We start from the raw sequence: 15059 nt of genomic DNA, 5'->3' as shown, positions 1-15059 counted from the left end.
ACTAGAAGGATAACTTATTGGAACTGGAGTGACGCCTCCTTCTCTTCCTCCCTCCCACATGGGAGCAAGCCTGGTGTTCTTGCAAAGTGCCAGTGGGCTGTGACCCCTGTTCTGGGGCATGTTTGGGGTCCCTTAGGAGTTTGCAGCTGTCTTCTAGAGAAAAACCAATTCATTTTCCTTCTGGCTGGACCTCTCAGCTGATGACTCCCCTGACGCAATGGAGGGGGAACTTCATCTCCATCTTGAAAAAGCATTTGCTCGCTTGCCTCGCCTCTGGCTACAAGGCCTGGGGTGGCGTGGGGGGGGGGGAAATGAAAACACAGGTGGCGCTTCCTGAGTCAGTCACCAGAAGGAAGGGCGTCTGCCGCGGAGGCATGGCACGTTGGTCGTGATGTAGCACGGAACCAAGCTTGGAATGTGGTGTGAGGGTTTGGGGGGGATGTGGGGACGTGATGGGATGCTAGCATACGATGAGGGGTGTGCGCGTGAGGAGCTGTTTGAAGGGGATCTGACCACTGCTGCTGGGGGCAGGGGGTGACTCTGAGAGGACAGGAATGCATGAAGGAGGTGGGGAGAATGGGATTGTGCGTGTCTCGCCGTGGCACTCGGAGAGGGCTGCGTCCGTTACTCCTCACGGGGAGGAGGCCGACAACTGGGACATGGCTTAGTGCAGGAGGAGAGCTCTAACCCCATGAGGCTCTGGCAGCCAAAATGGGGATTAGTGAGGAATAACTACCCCCACCTCCCCACTTCGTACTGAAGGAGCCTCAGTCCTTGCCATTTCCTGTTCTCAGAGGCCCTACTTCCCTCAGTGACCCTTCTCCACCCCTGGCGTGAAGGCAGTAGGGAAGGCTCAAGCCCTTGGGGCCTGTACTTTTTAGTTCCACATGGATCTCCCACTTGCGTCTGATCCGATTTGATCTGTCTAGTCCATGTACTTACCTGCCCCCCTTGCTGTAGTACCCAAGGGCCTTAGTTCCTCCAAACGAGGGCTCTCCTACTAGTCCTAGGATGATTCTTCACCCTGCCCATTGCCGTGCTGGCAGGGGCATGAGCGCACACGCACAGACAGAGGCTGGCGTTCTCTGTCCACAGCCCATCCTAAAGAGAACAAGAGCTGCCCCCATTTTTCTTAAAACAGTGGCTTCAGCACAGTTGGAGCTCAGCCATCCCCAGTGTCCTCCATCTGATGGTCTCAAAGCACTTCATGGACAGTGATGAATTGGGCTATCGCAGCTCCCCAGTGAATTTTAATGGGCAACGACAGTGAGTAGGGGAATAGAGCAGTAGTAGGGTCTAGCATGGGATTTGGGGATAGGAAAGCTGGTGAGGCAGGTAGGAGCTGGCTGGATGTGGGGAGCAGAGCCAAATACAGACGGTCAGTGAGTGTTGGGGAGAAGCTGTCACCCGCAGCTTCTGCTGGTCTCAAAATTCCCCATCTCACCTGCCTGCAGAAAGGAGTCCTTGGGGTCCCTCCGGCTCACGTGACACCCGGCCAGGCTGGGTAGGTGCGGTAGTACTGGCACTATCTTTGCAGCAGCACCTCAGCCCAGATACGACCACACTGCCCCTCTGTTTGCCAGACCTGTTTGTGTGTAGGTTGTGAGTGCGCACGGGCAAACACACCCCAGGGGAGGCAGGTTTGAACTCCAGAGGCCTGGGTAGAAGCCATTTACAAATACAACTAAACATTATTTGTGGGGGGTGGACATTTACGGGAACAATCTGGCATTAAACTTTTGAATAACCAATTAGTCAAAATAATATATTCTGTGTCCTGTGCTTTAAGTTCCTTATCTTTCCCTTCTCTTCCTCTCTTGGTGCCTCTCTCCTTTCTCTGCTTGCCATGGCTCCCCACTGCCTCCCCTATCACTGCTCTTGGCTCTCTCCACTCCCACCCACTTCCTCACCCTCAGCTCCCCCGGAGACCAGGCTGTTGGGCTGAGAGATGAAGGGAGGAAGGGGCGGTGGTCCCCCTCTTCCCTGGACTGGCAGAGTAGCTGCTGTGATATCAAAGGGTGGTACTCCTGGAGGTCTGGGGGTGGAAGGCCCCACTGACACTTGCCCGTCTCACCGGCCTTTGGCTCTGCACTCTCCCGTGCGGCAGGGAGATATTATCCCCGCTTTACAGATGAGGGCAAATGAAGCACAGAAAAGCAAAGCGACTCATTGAAGGCTGCACACCAAGTGGGTGGCACAAGAAACCATAAACCCCAGGAATCCCCGACTCTGAGACCTGTGTGTTAACCTCAAGACCATCCTGTGACAGGTTCCCCCCGGGGTGCCACCTGGAACTGGGGTACCACTGAGCCCTCTGACCCACCAGCCTGGGCCCCCTCTCTCACTGTGCTGCTGTGACAAGCTGCAGACTCGCTCCCGGTCCTACACTTCCTCCAGCATTCACCTAGGTAGGGACACACCCAGCTGCAGTTACATACAGGCTTTCTGACCAGCTACAGCATGAATCAATAATAGAAGGGCTACAGCCAAGGTAACTCTCAGGTTCCCAGGCATGCACCTCCCCTGGAGTATAAACCCAGAATTATACTGTCTGGCACTGCACAGGGATTTGTACAGTGTAAGCTCATAGAGTTTGCGCCACCCTCCCCCCCACCCCCCAATGTGGAGAGGAAAATGCAACAGCCTTTGCCCCTTGAGCTACGATTTCCCATGCATTTCACTCACTGGTTTAGATAAAGCAAAAGCAAGTTTATTAACTACAAAAGACAGATTTTAAGTGATAGCAAACAGATCAAAGCAAATAAACAAAAATGCAAACTAAGCTTAACATACTAGGTAGACTGCATATGAATTAGTAGTTTCTCACTATGAGAGATGTTACCAGCAGGCTTCCAGATTCTTAAGGGACAGGCTGCACTTGGTTTATAGCTTGGAACCCCAGGTCTTTCATACACAGGCTAGAAAATCCCTTTCGCCTGGATCCAGCACTTCCACCAGTCCAGTCTTTGTTTCTCAGGTGTTTTCAGGAGTCCTCTTTTGTGGGGAGTGCAGAACCACAGATGATGTCATTCCCTGTTTCATATAGCTTTAGCATAAGGCGGGAACCTTTTTGTCCCAAATCAGTTTGTGGAAAAACACTGACATCCCAAGATGGAGTCCAGAGACAAGTGGCCTGGTCACATGCCCTTGCATACCTTGCTGAGTCATAGCAGCTGTTACTTACAGGCTGTGTGGAGTGTTCTCATGACGGTTAAGTTCTTCCAGGGTCCATTGTCTTTGCTGATGGGCCATCAGCACTGTTTGGCTTCTTCATTGTTGCACTAGAAAGGCTAGTTGTGGGTGTCACCCAGAGTAAGCACGATTGAAATACAGATACATAGTCAATATTCCTAACTTTAGATATAAAAAAATGATACATGCATACAAACAGGATAATCATATTCAGCAACTCCTAACTTTTCCAATGATACCTCACATGACCCGTCTTGTACAAAATGCATCATCATTATGCCATAATCATATCATAATAATATCACTGAAGAATATGGGGTGCAGTGTCCTACTTGCCAGTCTCACCGGCCTTTAGCTCTGCACCCTCCCGTGTGGAAGGGAGATGATATCCCTGCTTTAAAGATGAGGGCAAATGAAGCACAGAAAAGCAAAGCGACTCATTGAAGGCCACACACCAAGTGGGTGGCACAAGCAACCATAAACCCCAGGAGCCCCGACTCTGAGATCTGTGTGTTAACCTCAGGACGATCCTTCCCCTCTGTACTAGTGGCGTACTCAGGTGGAAGGAACATTGGGAACGATCACAAAAAAAGGCACCACCCGCTGCGGCACTTTTACTCACTCAGCAGCGCTTTTACTGACGGGGCGGCACTCCGGGTCTTTGGCGGCACTTCGGTGGTGGGTCCTTCAGTGCCGCCGAACACACCCGGAGAGAGCGAAGGACCGCCGTAGAAGTGCTGGAGCGCCGTCCCATCAGTAAAAGCGCCGCCAGGTGAGTAAAAATTAAAAAGGCACCAAGAAATTGAAAAGGTGCCACTTGTGCTCAGTGGGAGAGCAACCGCTGCCCCACTCCCCCCTAGCTATGCTACTGCTCTACACACCCAGCTCAGTATCTGAAACACTGTCTCAAATTGCAGAAATCTCGTCGTTATTTTCCATGTCCTAAAGAACTATGTTCACTGGTGAGCTGCTCTCATCTGAGGTGTTGGTCTGTTCTTTCTCCAAGCTCACTGGCTCCTAGACCTCTCTCCTCTTCTGGGTCTATAAACCCCTGCCAGCACTGCTGGAGCCTGGGCCTTGGCTCGGAGATCGTAATTTGGCCATGATTAATTCAGACCACCAGGGTGCACATTAATTTTCCTGATGCTCGTTTATATTTTGATGATCAGAGAAGTATGTGTGATATGGGCAGGCAGACTTCTGCTTCTCTCCTTTTCTCCACCCCCTTCTGTTTGTGTCTCTTCCTGTTTAATCCCTGGATCAAATGTCAGAGGAGAAAACACCCAGCACCCTTCCCCTCCCCAAGGGTAACATTTATTATCAGAGGAACAGAATGTGCTGCATGTTAAGAGTTAACCTTCATCTGGCTTTAATACTCAGTGGAAACATGGCTCCCCTTCTCCGCTTGTCTTAAAGGATTAATCACATTTCTGAAGTTCACTCTTATTCCTGCTTTTTATTGTTATTATTTTTAATTGAATGATGCCAGGAAATTCTTGAAGTCTTGAGCACGTTCGCTGCAAATCATTTTTATGACATTGCTAAACCTCTCTTTCTCTTTTCAACCTTCTCCCTCCTTTCTCCCTCCCCACCCCCCCGCTTCTCGAATCTGGGCACTAGAACCGTCTCCAAACAACGTGCCTGACAACTAATACGTTTTACATTTGGGAAGGTTTTTCAGCACATTGCCAAGGGAGCTGTTTTTTATTTAAAATTAAAAAGGATCTTGCTTTAATCAGAAAGTCTGTTTTGAGACATTTCATGTCACTTTTCCAGGACTGTGGGTGGGAGAACCTTGGAGCCAGAGTTGTCTTTGCTGTTGGAGAGCTGGTATAAATCCCAGAGAATGAAAACACATTTTTCCACTCTCCCGGTCTGCCAAGGGAAGGTCATGTGTAGTCTGCGATCCACGAGCTCTTCTGATCCCTGCTCTCTGAGCTGCCTGAGGTTGTGCGGGCCTTGCTTTGTATTGGTTCCAAGGAACAAAATAGTTGTGTTTGTGATAATGGCACGCTTCTGCGCAAAGTTGTGGTGGTGTAGGTCATACTGCGTTGCTGTTACATTATGCTTTGAAGAGGCAATGTGGTCTCATTTCAGTGCAGGGTCATGCCACTCTGAAGAAGTGTATCAATGCTAGGTCATGCTAGGGAAGATGCAACTTTGAGTATTATTGCAATGTCATAGGATATTGCTGCAAGGTGCTGAAGATGCAGGATCCTCAAAACACAATGCCATTACCTGCTTGACCTAGTGTGTCAATGCAAAGACATAGCATCCCCCCATAGCAGCTGCTGAAACCAAATTCCTGAAATAAATGTTCATCTCTTTAACATTCCTGTGAGCTGGGCTTGCAGGACTCAGGAAACACTTGCAAACATTTGCTAGAAGAGCCATGTTCTAGTTTACTTGCAGTTGGTCGGAGCATGCTTTCTAAACATGGGTTGATTTCATCCACACTGGCTGGTCAAACTGTTACCAGGAGCCAGGCTAGCTAGAACTTTGTTTAAAGCACTTTCAAACAGGTTGGTTCCCGAACTTGGTGTAAGGGCTATAGTAGATGCATTTCCCTGCCCTATAAGTGAGTTGAGATGCACTGGCTCCCAATGCTACTATGTTATAATGCACATATAGGCTACAGGAGCATCTGCACCAGGAATGGGTTTGGAAATAGGTCTCCTGGGTTTATTTTGGTTTATCTTCTGGTCTTTGATATTGTGGGTCTGGCAATTCTGCCACTACCAGTCTGGGATTGGAATTGTCTTAAACCCAGCTGCATTGCTGCTCTCAGCTTCTGAGTGGCTAGCGGAGACTTGAAGAGCTACCTGACTCAGGCCATTTCACCTTGGTATCTGCTCCGACTCTTCTGAGTAGTATTAAAAAATAGAGAGATACTTTCCTGTTCTCCATCCCCACCGCTAATGGGAGCAAAGTGTAGAGGGTTCATACTGAGTTCATCTGAGTCCTAAAGTCTCCTTGTGACGGGTTGGATCACAGAAACCCCCTTGGGAGCTGCCAACAGATGTGCAAAGACTACCCCTGCTTCTGTTTTCCCTGCCAGCTCAGGACTCCAGCACCCTGTCTTGCTGAGCCAGACACTCCTGTTTGGCTCCACACACAGATCCAGGGTCTGAATCTCCTGTCCCAAAGCTGCAAGTTTACCTGAAAACAGCTCGCAGTAGCGCGCTTGTCTTTAGCACTCAGATGCCCAACTCCCAGTGGGGTCTAAACCCAGATAAATCTGTTTTGCCCTGCATAAAGCTTATGCAGGGCAAACTCATAAATTGTTCGCCCTCTATAACACTGATAGAGAGATATGCACAGTTGTTTGCTCCCCCAGGTATTAATACATACTCTGAGTAAATTACTAAATAAAAAGTGATTTTATTAAATACAGACAGTAGGATTTAAGTGGTTCAAAGTAGTAACAGACAGAACAAAGTAAGTCACCAAGCAAACTAAAATAAAATGCGCAAATCTATGCCTAATCAAACTGAATACAGATAATTTCCTCACCAGTTCCAGAGTGCTCCCTTTTACAGGCTAATCTCCTTTTAGCCTGGGTCCAGCAATCACTCACACCCCCTGCAGTTACTGTCCTTTGTTTCAGTCTCCTTCAAGTATCCTGGGGGGGGTGGAGAGGCTCCTTCTTTAGCTAGCTGAAGACAAAATGGAGGGGTCTCCCACAGGTTTAAGTAGACTCTCTCTTGTGGGTGGAGACCTCCCTCCTCTGCAAAGCCCAGCTCCAAGATGGAGTTTTGGAGTCCCCTGGGCAAGTCACATGCCCCTGCATGACTCAGTCTTTGCATTGTCCACATGGCATCTTGCATGTCTCCAGGAAGACTTCTCATGTGGATTGGAGCATTCCAAGATGCATTGTTCCCTAAGTGTCTCCTGATCAGGTACTTAACCTGGCAAATTCCTTCCTAAAGAAGCTGACCAAATGCCTCACAAAGCTTACTTAGAAATCAGGCAAGCATACAGCCCATATTCTTAAGCTTGAGTAGAAAATGATATATACGTACAAATAGGATGAATAGATATAGTAGATCACAACCCTTACGGAGATATGTTACATGGCACAGGCAGCATAAAACATATTCCAGTTATGTCATACATACATTTATAAGCACCCCCTCCCCATAAAGCCTTATGGGGTACACTGTCACACTCCTTACAGAGACATTTCCATGGTGAGGCAATGGTCCAGCTGGTGTGTCTCCGAGGTCACTGAACTTTTGCAGGAAGGGTCAGCTGTGCAGGGTGGTGGAGGGGCAGGTTCTGATGAGAAGGGGTCAGTCAGCTCATAAAGACTAGCAGAGAGTCCTTGCCGTGTTTCCATTATGGCCTCTAACTCTTTGCCTCATGTGGAGTTGGTTGAGAAGTGCAGCTGGAAGAATGTAGACAGCAGGGGAGAAGGAAGGTGGAGGACTGGGCTGGCGGGTGGGGGTGGGGGGCGGTGAACAGCTCTGTCAAAACATTCTCTAATGGATTTCTCAAATGTACCAGCAGGCAGGTGTCACGTCAAATGCCTTCCCTTCTGAAACCTGATCTGTTCCTCTTTGTCTGGTACTCTCATTCTCTCTCAAAGGCACCCTCTGTTGGGTTTTTTTTAGCCCCCAGGAACGTGGTGTGTGTTCAGGGCATGGTGTAGGTAACTGGGTCAGCAGACAAAGGAACTTGGCCAAAGTTCGGTTCATAGCCAGTCGTTAGAGCCTTTCTCCCTCTCCGGTATCTTTTAAACTCATTTTAATTTTTATAGAGACCAATAATTCCCTTCTATTTTTTCTGTGACCTCCCCCCCCATCCCCTCCAACAGCTCCCCAAACAAACTGGGGATGGGGTAACCTTAGGACACAATAATAATCTAGTGGTAAACCAGCCTGTGACTGTCGAGTGTTTGACTCGAGCAAGAATTCCCTGTGCGGAGATGCTTAGTATTCAGGCAATGGAAGAGTTTGAAGTGGTGGCTGTGGTCACAAAAGTGGACTCTGAAAATGACTTTTTACTTCCTGTTCCATATTAATTCTTCTCCATTTGCTTCCAGAGCAAATCTTTCAAGTCTGTGAGTTGAAATACTATGATCTTTTTTCCCCCCTCTACGCCCAAAGTTTGCCTTCTAAATCTCTTGAATCTATCTATCTATTCCTATACTCTCATCTGTCTAAACCAGTGGTTCTCAATCAGGTCTTCCAGTGGGTACATCAACTCATCCAGATATTTGCCTAGTTTTATGATAAGCTACATAAAAAGCACTAGCAAAGTCAGTATAAACTCAAATTTCATACAGACAATGACTTGTTTATACTGTTCTATATACTAGACACTGAAATGTGAGAACAGTATTTATATTCCAATTGATTTATAACTATATGGTAAAAGTGAGAACATAAGCAATTTCTCAGTAATAGTGTGCTGTGACGCTTTTGTATTTTTATGTCTGATTTTCTAAGCAAGCACTTTTTAAGTGAGGTGAAACTTGGGGGTACGCAAGCCAAATCAGACTCCTGAAAGGGGCACAGTAGTCTGGAAAAGTTGAGAGCCACTGGTCTAATCCATCTGTTTGGGATGTATAGCATGGGAGGATGCATAGCATTCATCACCATATTATCCAGGGGCTGAACAGTTAGTTTAGATCCAGAAAGCATTGTCCATAGTAACCGTCACACTTGATCCTGCTCTTTGTCTTTCCCTGGTATCAGCTAAGCAAGCTTTGCCCCACTCCCACCCCCGATTTGGTGTACACCAGCTGTCTGGAGATGGCAATGGCACTGAGGACATGTGAGGTGAGAGAGAACCCAGAACCCAGTTTGAGTTTTTCACAGTTGTACAATTCTTCCCCCAGATGCACCCCAGCAAGTTCCTAGTGAAGTCAGTAGGAGCAGTGAATGCATAATTAGGGGTAGAACTGAATCCAGAGGAGAAAGATCTGGGCAGCAAATATTTTTACCCATTTCCAGCACCTTCCATCCGAGGATCTCAGAACACCTCACAGACATTAATGAAAATTAATCCTCACAGCTCCCACATTTTCTAGTTCAAGACCGTCCTCCCCACTTATCAGAAGGGGATATCCTTTTCTAACCATATTTCAGGTGTTAGGCGAAGTCAAAGGGTCATGATGTAATCCTCTCTTCTGTATTACCCAGCCTTTGAACCCTGTCTGCATGGACTCAGCTCACAATGTTTGTGGTAGCTTCTGGGCAGCATGGCTACAGTTATGTTTGAAATGGCACTTACCTTTCGAATCTCAATTTTCAGTTGCTCAGTAAGTTACCTTTTAGGGCTGGGATTTCTCATGTTCATACACATCCCAGGAGCAGTTTATTCACAAAGTTTCTTGATGAGCCCTTTTTGGAGCTATTAGGTGATAGAAAGGAGCAGCGTTCTGACACCAGCCCAGTCCCACTCATCGCCGAGGGCACCCCTTCAGTACCATCCATTGCCAAGATGCACTAAACTGGGTCCTGACTCCAAACCTGAGGTGGTAAAGGTCAGACATCAGGAAGAGGATACTCTTCGCACCAAACCCAAGATCCAGAGCATGACTAGCTTTGTGCACTAAGCCAGCCTAATCTGTATGGACATGGAAGACCTGCTCCATGGGGGTGTCAGGAAGCCAAATCCAATATTTATAAAGCTCTTTGAAGTCCTAGGACAGAAGGGCCCAGTGTTAGCTATATGCATTGTCTTGTTCCCCATTGTGTGCTTTAGTCCAGCTTTGGAATCTAGCTGAATTACAAGTTTACGTACTGAATGTACCTCAGGTTGTTGGGGTGTTTTTTTTTTTTTTTTTTTTACTCCTTTCCATTAACTCCTGAATTTCCCACCCCAGTGCTAAGACTTACTGTTACTGTCCTCTTAACAGAGATCAAAGACTTCAAATTTGATGGCCAGCATGTGATTGAAGTGGATGAAGGGAACACAGCTGTGATTGCATGTGACCTGCCCGAAAGCCACCCCAAAGCCCAGGTGCGCTACAGTGTGAAACAGGAGTGGCTGGAGGCCTCCAGAGGTGAGCTGCATTCAGGGACGGGAGGGTCCCTCTACTCTCTTTGCTACCCCATGCTTCTGTCCCAGTGAGCTCTGTCATGTCTCCATATCCGCTGGCTCTGCCTTTACCCTTCCCTCTAGCTCTCCAGTCTTGCAGAGAATAAGCCCTCTCTGCCCACTGCCTAATGTATGTCTCCCCCACAGCGGCTCCTTTCTGAGCCACTGCCTGGCCTCTGTGATGTCCCCAGGCAGCCGTGCCTGAGGGAGCCAGGCTCAACAACAATTTGCAAACAGAAAAAGGAGAGGGCCTGAGTTGAATAAATCCTAAGTTTAATTTTGTTAAAATGAATTATTCGCCCCCGTGAGATGGGTCAGAACCAAAGCCCCGTCTCTGAACCCCTAAAAACTTCCCAAGGGTTCAGAAATCTAGGTCTGAACGTTGCCACTTGAGCCCATCTGTACTTGTGACACTTCAGCTTCACCAGAAGGTCTGTTCATCTCCCTTCTCCCCAAATAAGTTCTCTCCTTATCCCGATTCTGAGACTGAATCAGTTTATTTCCAGGAGAACCATGCTTGTGATGTTGATTATCCAGCTCTCTTTCCCTTCTCTTTGCCCACCGTCTCCCTTCCCTTTGCCCAGGCATGTTTGAAACCTACTGCTGAGATGTTATCTGGCTGGTAGAATAGCTCCTCACAGAGAAAGGTCCTCTCTTCTTTTCCCTTACAGACAACTACCTGATCATGCCGTCTGGGAACCTTCAGATAGTCAATGCCAGCCAGGAGGATGAAGGAACGTACAAATGTGCTGCCTACAACCCCGTGACCCAGGAAGTGAAAACCTCCGTCTCCAGTGACAGACTCCGCGTGCGACGTAAGATGCCTCCCTATAAACATTTTGGGTTCCTGGCCTCCAACCCATCCCTCTTTGTGTGTGCGATGTTATCTTTGGCACCTCTTGACTGTTGAGTGTTTACTTTTGCAGCCTCTGTGTTCTATTATTGTAGCTTTATGTATGGACTGCCAGGATTCGCTCCTGGAAAACTTCCTTTGCAGCAGATGGTGGAAGGCTGTAGTTTTCACAGTAGAAGGTCGAGAGGTCTGCTCTCTGTGCTGCATGTGCATGCGTCTACCCCGTGGAATTGTTATACCCTCTGAGGAGCATTTAGACCTGGGAGCAAGGGTTTGAACGCCACTGCTTGACTGGGTCCTCTGCACATTGGTCACATAAGAACTACCAAGTTTCTCAGCCTGCATGGTGCGTCCGTCTGTCCTATTGTCCGGAGGAAACGAGTGTTCTTGGGGTGCCGCTGCCCCAGGTCAGTGCTCTGTACAAGGCACTGTTCCCATTCGTAGGAGCTGTGGTGTCTTATTCTTTTTCTTCTCCCACCTCACCAGGCTCCACAGCAGAGGCGGCACGGATAATCTATCCCCCGGAGGCTCAGACCATCATCGTCATCAAAGGTCAAAGCCTCATCCTGGAATGTGTGGCTAGCGGGATCCCGCCTCCCCGGGTCACCTGGGCCAAGAACGGCTCCAGTATTTCTGGCTACAACAAGACCCGCTTCCTGCTCAGCAACCTGCTGATCGACGCCACCAGCGAGGAAGACTCCGGCACCTACAGCTGCATGGCTGACAATGGGGTGGGCGAGGCTGGAGCTGTGTTCATATTCTATAACGTTCAGGTGTTTGGTGAGTAGTACTGCAGCTTTCCTCCCGTCTCCCCAGATAAAGCCCGGGCTTTCTCCTAGCGCCTGTTTCAGGGAGAAATATCCACCCCACCTCCATTATAATGTGAAGTGAACCCACCCTCCTTGCTGGCATCTTTAGCGTCCATTTTAGTGTGAGGTGATGGATTTGCCCCTGAGGACCCCATCACCTGCCCCTTTCACCCACAGGTTCCACTGTGAGTCTAAGGTGGGGAATCCCATCTCCCATTATTTATATTTCTGCTTTTGGGTACTCTATAGCACCCATTAGTGTAGTATCTAGCGCTTTCCAGGTACATTGAAATCTGCATGGGAAGGAACCCTAGCGGACTTCAGAGTCTCTGGATAAGGAGGCTCCATTTGAGGGAAGAACGTTTAGGAAGATAAGTCCCAGATAATTCCGCAAAGCATTTCCCCCTTCCCGCAGGCATTAGCTGGGACTTGAATGGATTTGGTTTGAGCCAGCTGTATTTCATCCAGGCACTGGTCTCCTGTAGGCATCAGGACACCCTTGTAGCGGCACTGGGGGAAAATGGGATACACAGCTGTGTATCATTGACATACTGTTGACACTGGACGTGTGGCATCTCACCACCTCGCTGAGTGATCTCCTGTGGAGACTGGAGAGGAGCAGCGACAGGGTGGATCCCTGGGGGACCCCATCAAGGAGGAGAACTTTTCTTGGTTGAGGCTCGGTTTTCCAACCCCTCTCTCCGCTAGAAGCGAATGACCAATCATGGTAGTGCTGTGCTCTCTGCTAGAGCTAAAGCAAGTTGTTTCATGGTTTTTACCCTACAGAACCTCCTGAGGTCACCATGGAGCTGTCCCAGCAGATCATCCCCTGGGGTCAGAGTGCAAAGTTCACCTGCGAGGTGCGAGGGAACCCCCTGCCCTCGGTCATGTGGCTGCGCAATGCCGTGCCTCTCTCCTCCAACCACCGGTTCCGGCTGTCCCGTAAGGCCCTGCGGGTGATGAGTGTGGGGCCTGAGGATGACGGGATATATCAGTGCGTGGCAGAGAATGAAGTTGGCAGTGCACAAGCCCTGGTGCACCTTAGGACCGCCCAGCCTGGTGAGCCTTCAGTAGAGTTCATAAGTTACCTTTCCGCAGACATTGGTGCTTTAATTCAAGGGGCTAATGTACAAATAAGTGACTGGAGTATGAAAGGGCTGATACCTCCTTTCTGTCCTGCTTGTGTTTCAGCTGTCCTGCTCGTCTAGCAGCTTACCTCCAAATTGCTAGGGCACCCCCAGCTGGCTTCTCACTAGGAGACATGGAGATCCTAGTGTAGGAGCTGGCTATGTTACAACAAGTGCACCTTGTCTCCTTCGAGTTTTATCATGACAGGAAGGGGTGGGGCCCCATTGGGCCTGTCTGTGGTAAGAGGTGCTACAGAGTGCTAGGAAGCTGCCCTCTCTGCAATCAGCCCCCAGTGTCCATGTGCCCCATTGTTATTGCGGGAGAGATGGAGGGGTGTGTTATAGTTATATGTCGTTCAGACAAAGTGAAATGGATGCAGCAGCCTAACACTTCTTGAGAAGCTTGGCTATGGTTCCTCTAAGGTTCATGGCACCAGGGCTAGCAGGAGAATTTAGGTAGCTTCCTACTATCTCTGCATTTACTGGTGATTTAAAATGGCATTTGTTCTGTCTGCCCCTTCTCCCTCCACCCCCAACTCGTATTTCAGGATCAACTATGAAGCCATGGCAAGACTCCAGGTCGGGCTCAGCTCAGTCCCCCACGCCACCGTCCAGCGACAAGGCTCTGAAGGAGAAAGCCATGCTGCAAAGGCCTAAGCCTACTGCGCTGGAAGCATCTCTCCAGTGCATGACTAACAGAGGGCATGTGTCTCCGGCCGAGGCGCCCATCATCCTCAGTTCTCCCAGAACGTCCAAGACGGACTGCTACGAGCTGGTGTGGAGACCGCGACATGACGGCAGGGCACCCATCCTTTACTACACTGTGAAGCATCGCAAGGTACCACCATGCTGCTTCCATGTTTCCATCACTGATGTTCTGTAGGTGAATTTGTGACTGGGCTGTGCAGTTAAATAACAGTGCATTCCAAGTGCAGCCACTCACCTCATGGGGGCAGTCACTCACCCTTGCAATCAGATGCACCTTACCTGTGACATTTGGTTTCTTTCTGCTTTTGTTGCTGGGTTGTCCTAAGTTTCTGAAACTAAGTCTCTAGGGAAGAGTGCACATTGACTTGCTCTGTAATGTCCTGTGCCTGAGCCAAATCACCCAATGACAACTGACTGCAAAGCCAGAGAGCACTCCTCTGCAGCTCCTTGGTGCTATGGTAATATAAAACATTAAATAATAATTTAAAGGTACAGAATGCAGGCAACAAAATTACAGTTCCTTTTCATTTGCAAAACCCAACAACGTTAAATGCATCCACCCCAATCCCCCACTAACTAAATGGTGCTGTCCAACAAATAGCAAGGCTGGGACATGATGTGCAGGATTGCTATGCTGACAGGTATGGTAGCTGTCCTAATAATCCTAAATCTTCAGGGAATGTCCCAAACGACATGTTTTTCTAGGCTTTCTCCTGGAAGCCAATATGTGACAAGATGGTGAGCACACGAACTACCTGGTGGTGTGGGGTGAACTGTTATTGCTCTGGTAACTATCCTTGCCTTGTTTCAGGGATTAACCCCTTGTAACATCACAAAATGTCTTTGACCAACCTAATCACTCATGATGCTGCTCCTCCTGGTGTGAATCATTGCTGGGACTTTCAGACTGATAGGCCAGAGAAAAATTTCCACCACTTGCACCCTGGAATGTTATTTTAACACACCAGGTTATAAGTGTTAATTAATATTCAGAATGATGAACCTCAAATTTTCATCCTGAAACACAACTCCTGTTCGAAATGCAAATATACATGTTCCTTATGTTTGTGCGAGTTCAACTCTGGGCCATAAATTTTGATAGGGCCCGTTGGGCTAAGGTGCTTCATTTTTGGGGGGAGGTGTCAAAAACTACAGAACCCAAAATCTGACAGCCACTTGAAAATGTTGGGACACTGTCAAGACAAGATAAAAATTCTACTTTTTTTTTTTTTTATTTAATTAAAAAATTCCTTCTTAGTTTTAATAAGTTAGAATGTTGGGGGTATTTTTTTGTAATTTACTGCTGCTATTCATTTACTTGTT

The 15059-nt window shown here is 48.3% G+C and overlaps 1 protein-coding gene across 17 annotated transcripts in view; it reads left to right on the top strand.

Moving 5' to 3' along the window:
- The window catches only part of BOC (BOC cell adhesion associated, oncogene regulated), an 85415-nt gene that overhangs the window by 54119 nt on the left and 16237 nt on the right, over positions 1–15059 (top strand). For all 17 annotated transcript variants that reach the window (XM_065573518.1, XM_065573523.1, XM_065573532.1 and 14 more), the window contains 5 exons: positions 10058–10204; positions 10911–11054; positions 11579–11872; positions 12688–12960; positions 13577–13866. In XM_065573518.1, coding sequence (XP_065429590.1) covers positions 10058–10204; positions 10911–11054; positions 11579–11872; positions 12688–12960; positions 13577–13866 — 1148 coding nt within the window. The remainder of the gene's footprint in view (positions 1–10057; positions 10205–10910; positions 11055–11578; positions 11873–12687; positions 12961–13576; positions 13867–15059) is intronic.

Source organism: Chrysemys picta, chromosome 1 (assembly GCF_011386835.1).
Source record: "Chrysemys picta bellii isolate R12L10 chromosome 1, ASM1138683v2, whole genome shotgun sequence".
NCBI lineage: Eukaryota > Metazoa > Chordata > Testudines > Emydidae > Chrysemys > Chrysemys picta.
Note: the sequence above shows the minus strand (reverse complement) of the source record. Positions and strands in the feature narration are given on the sequence as shown.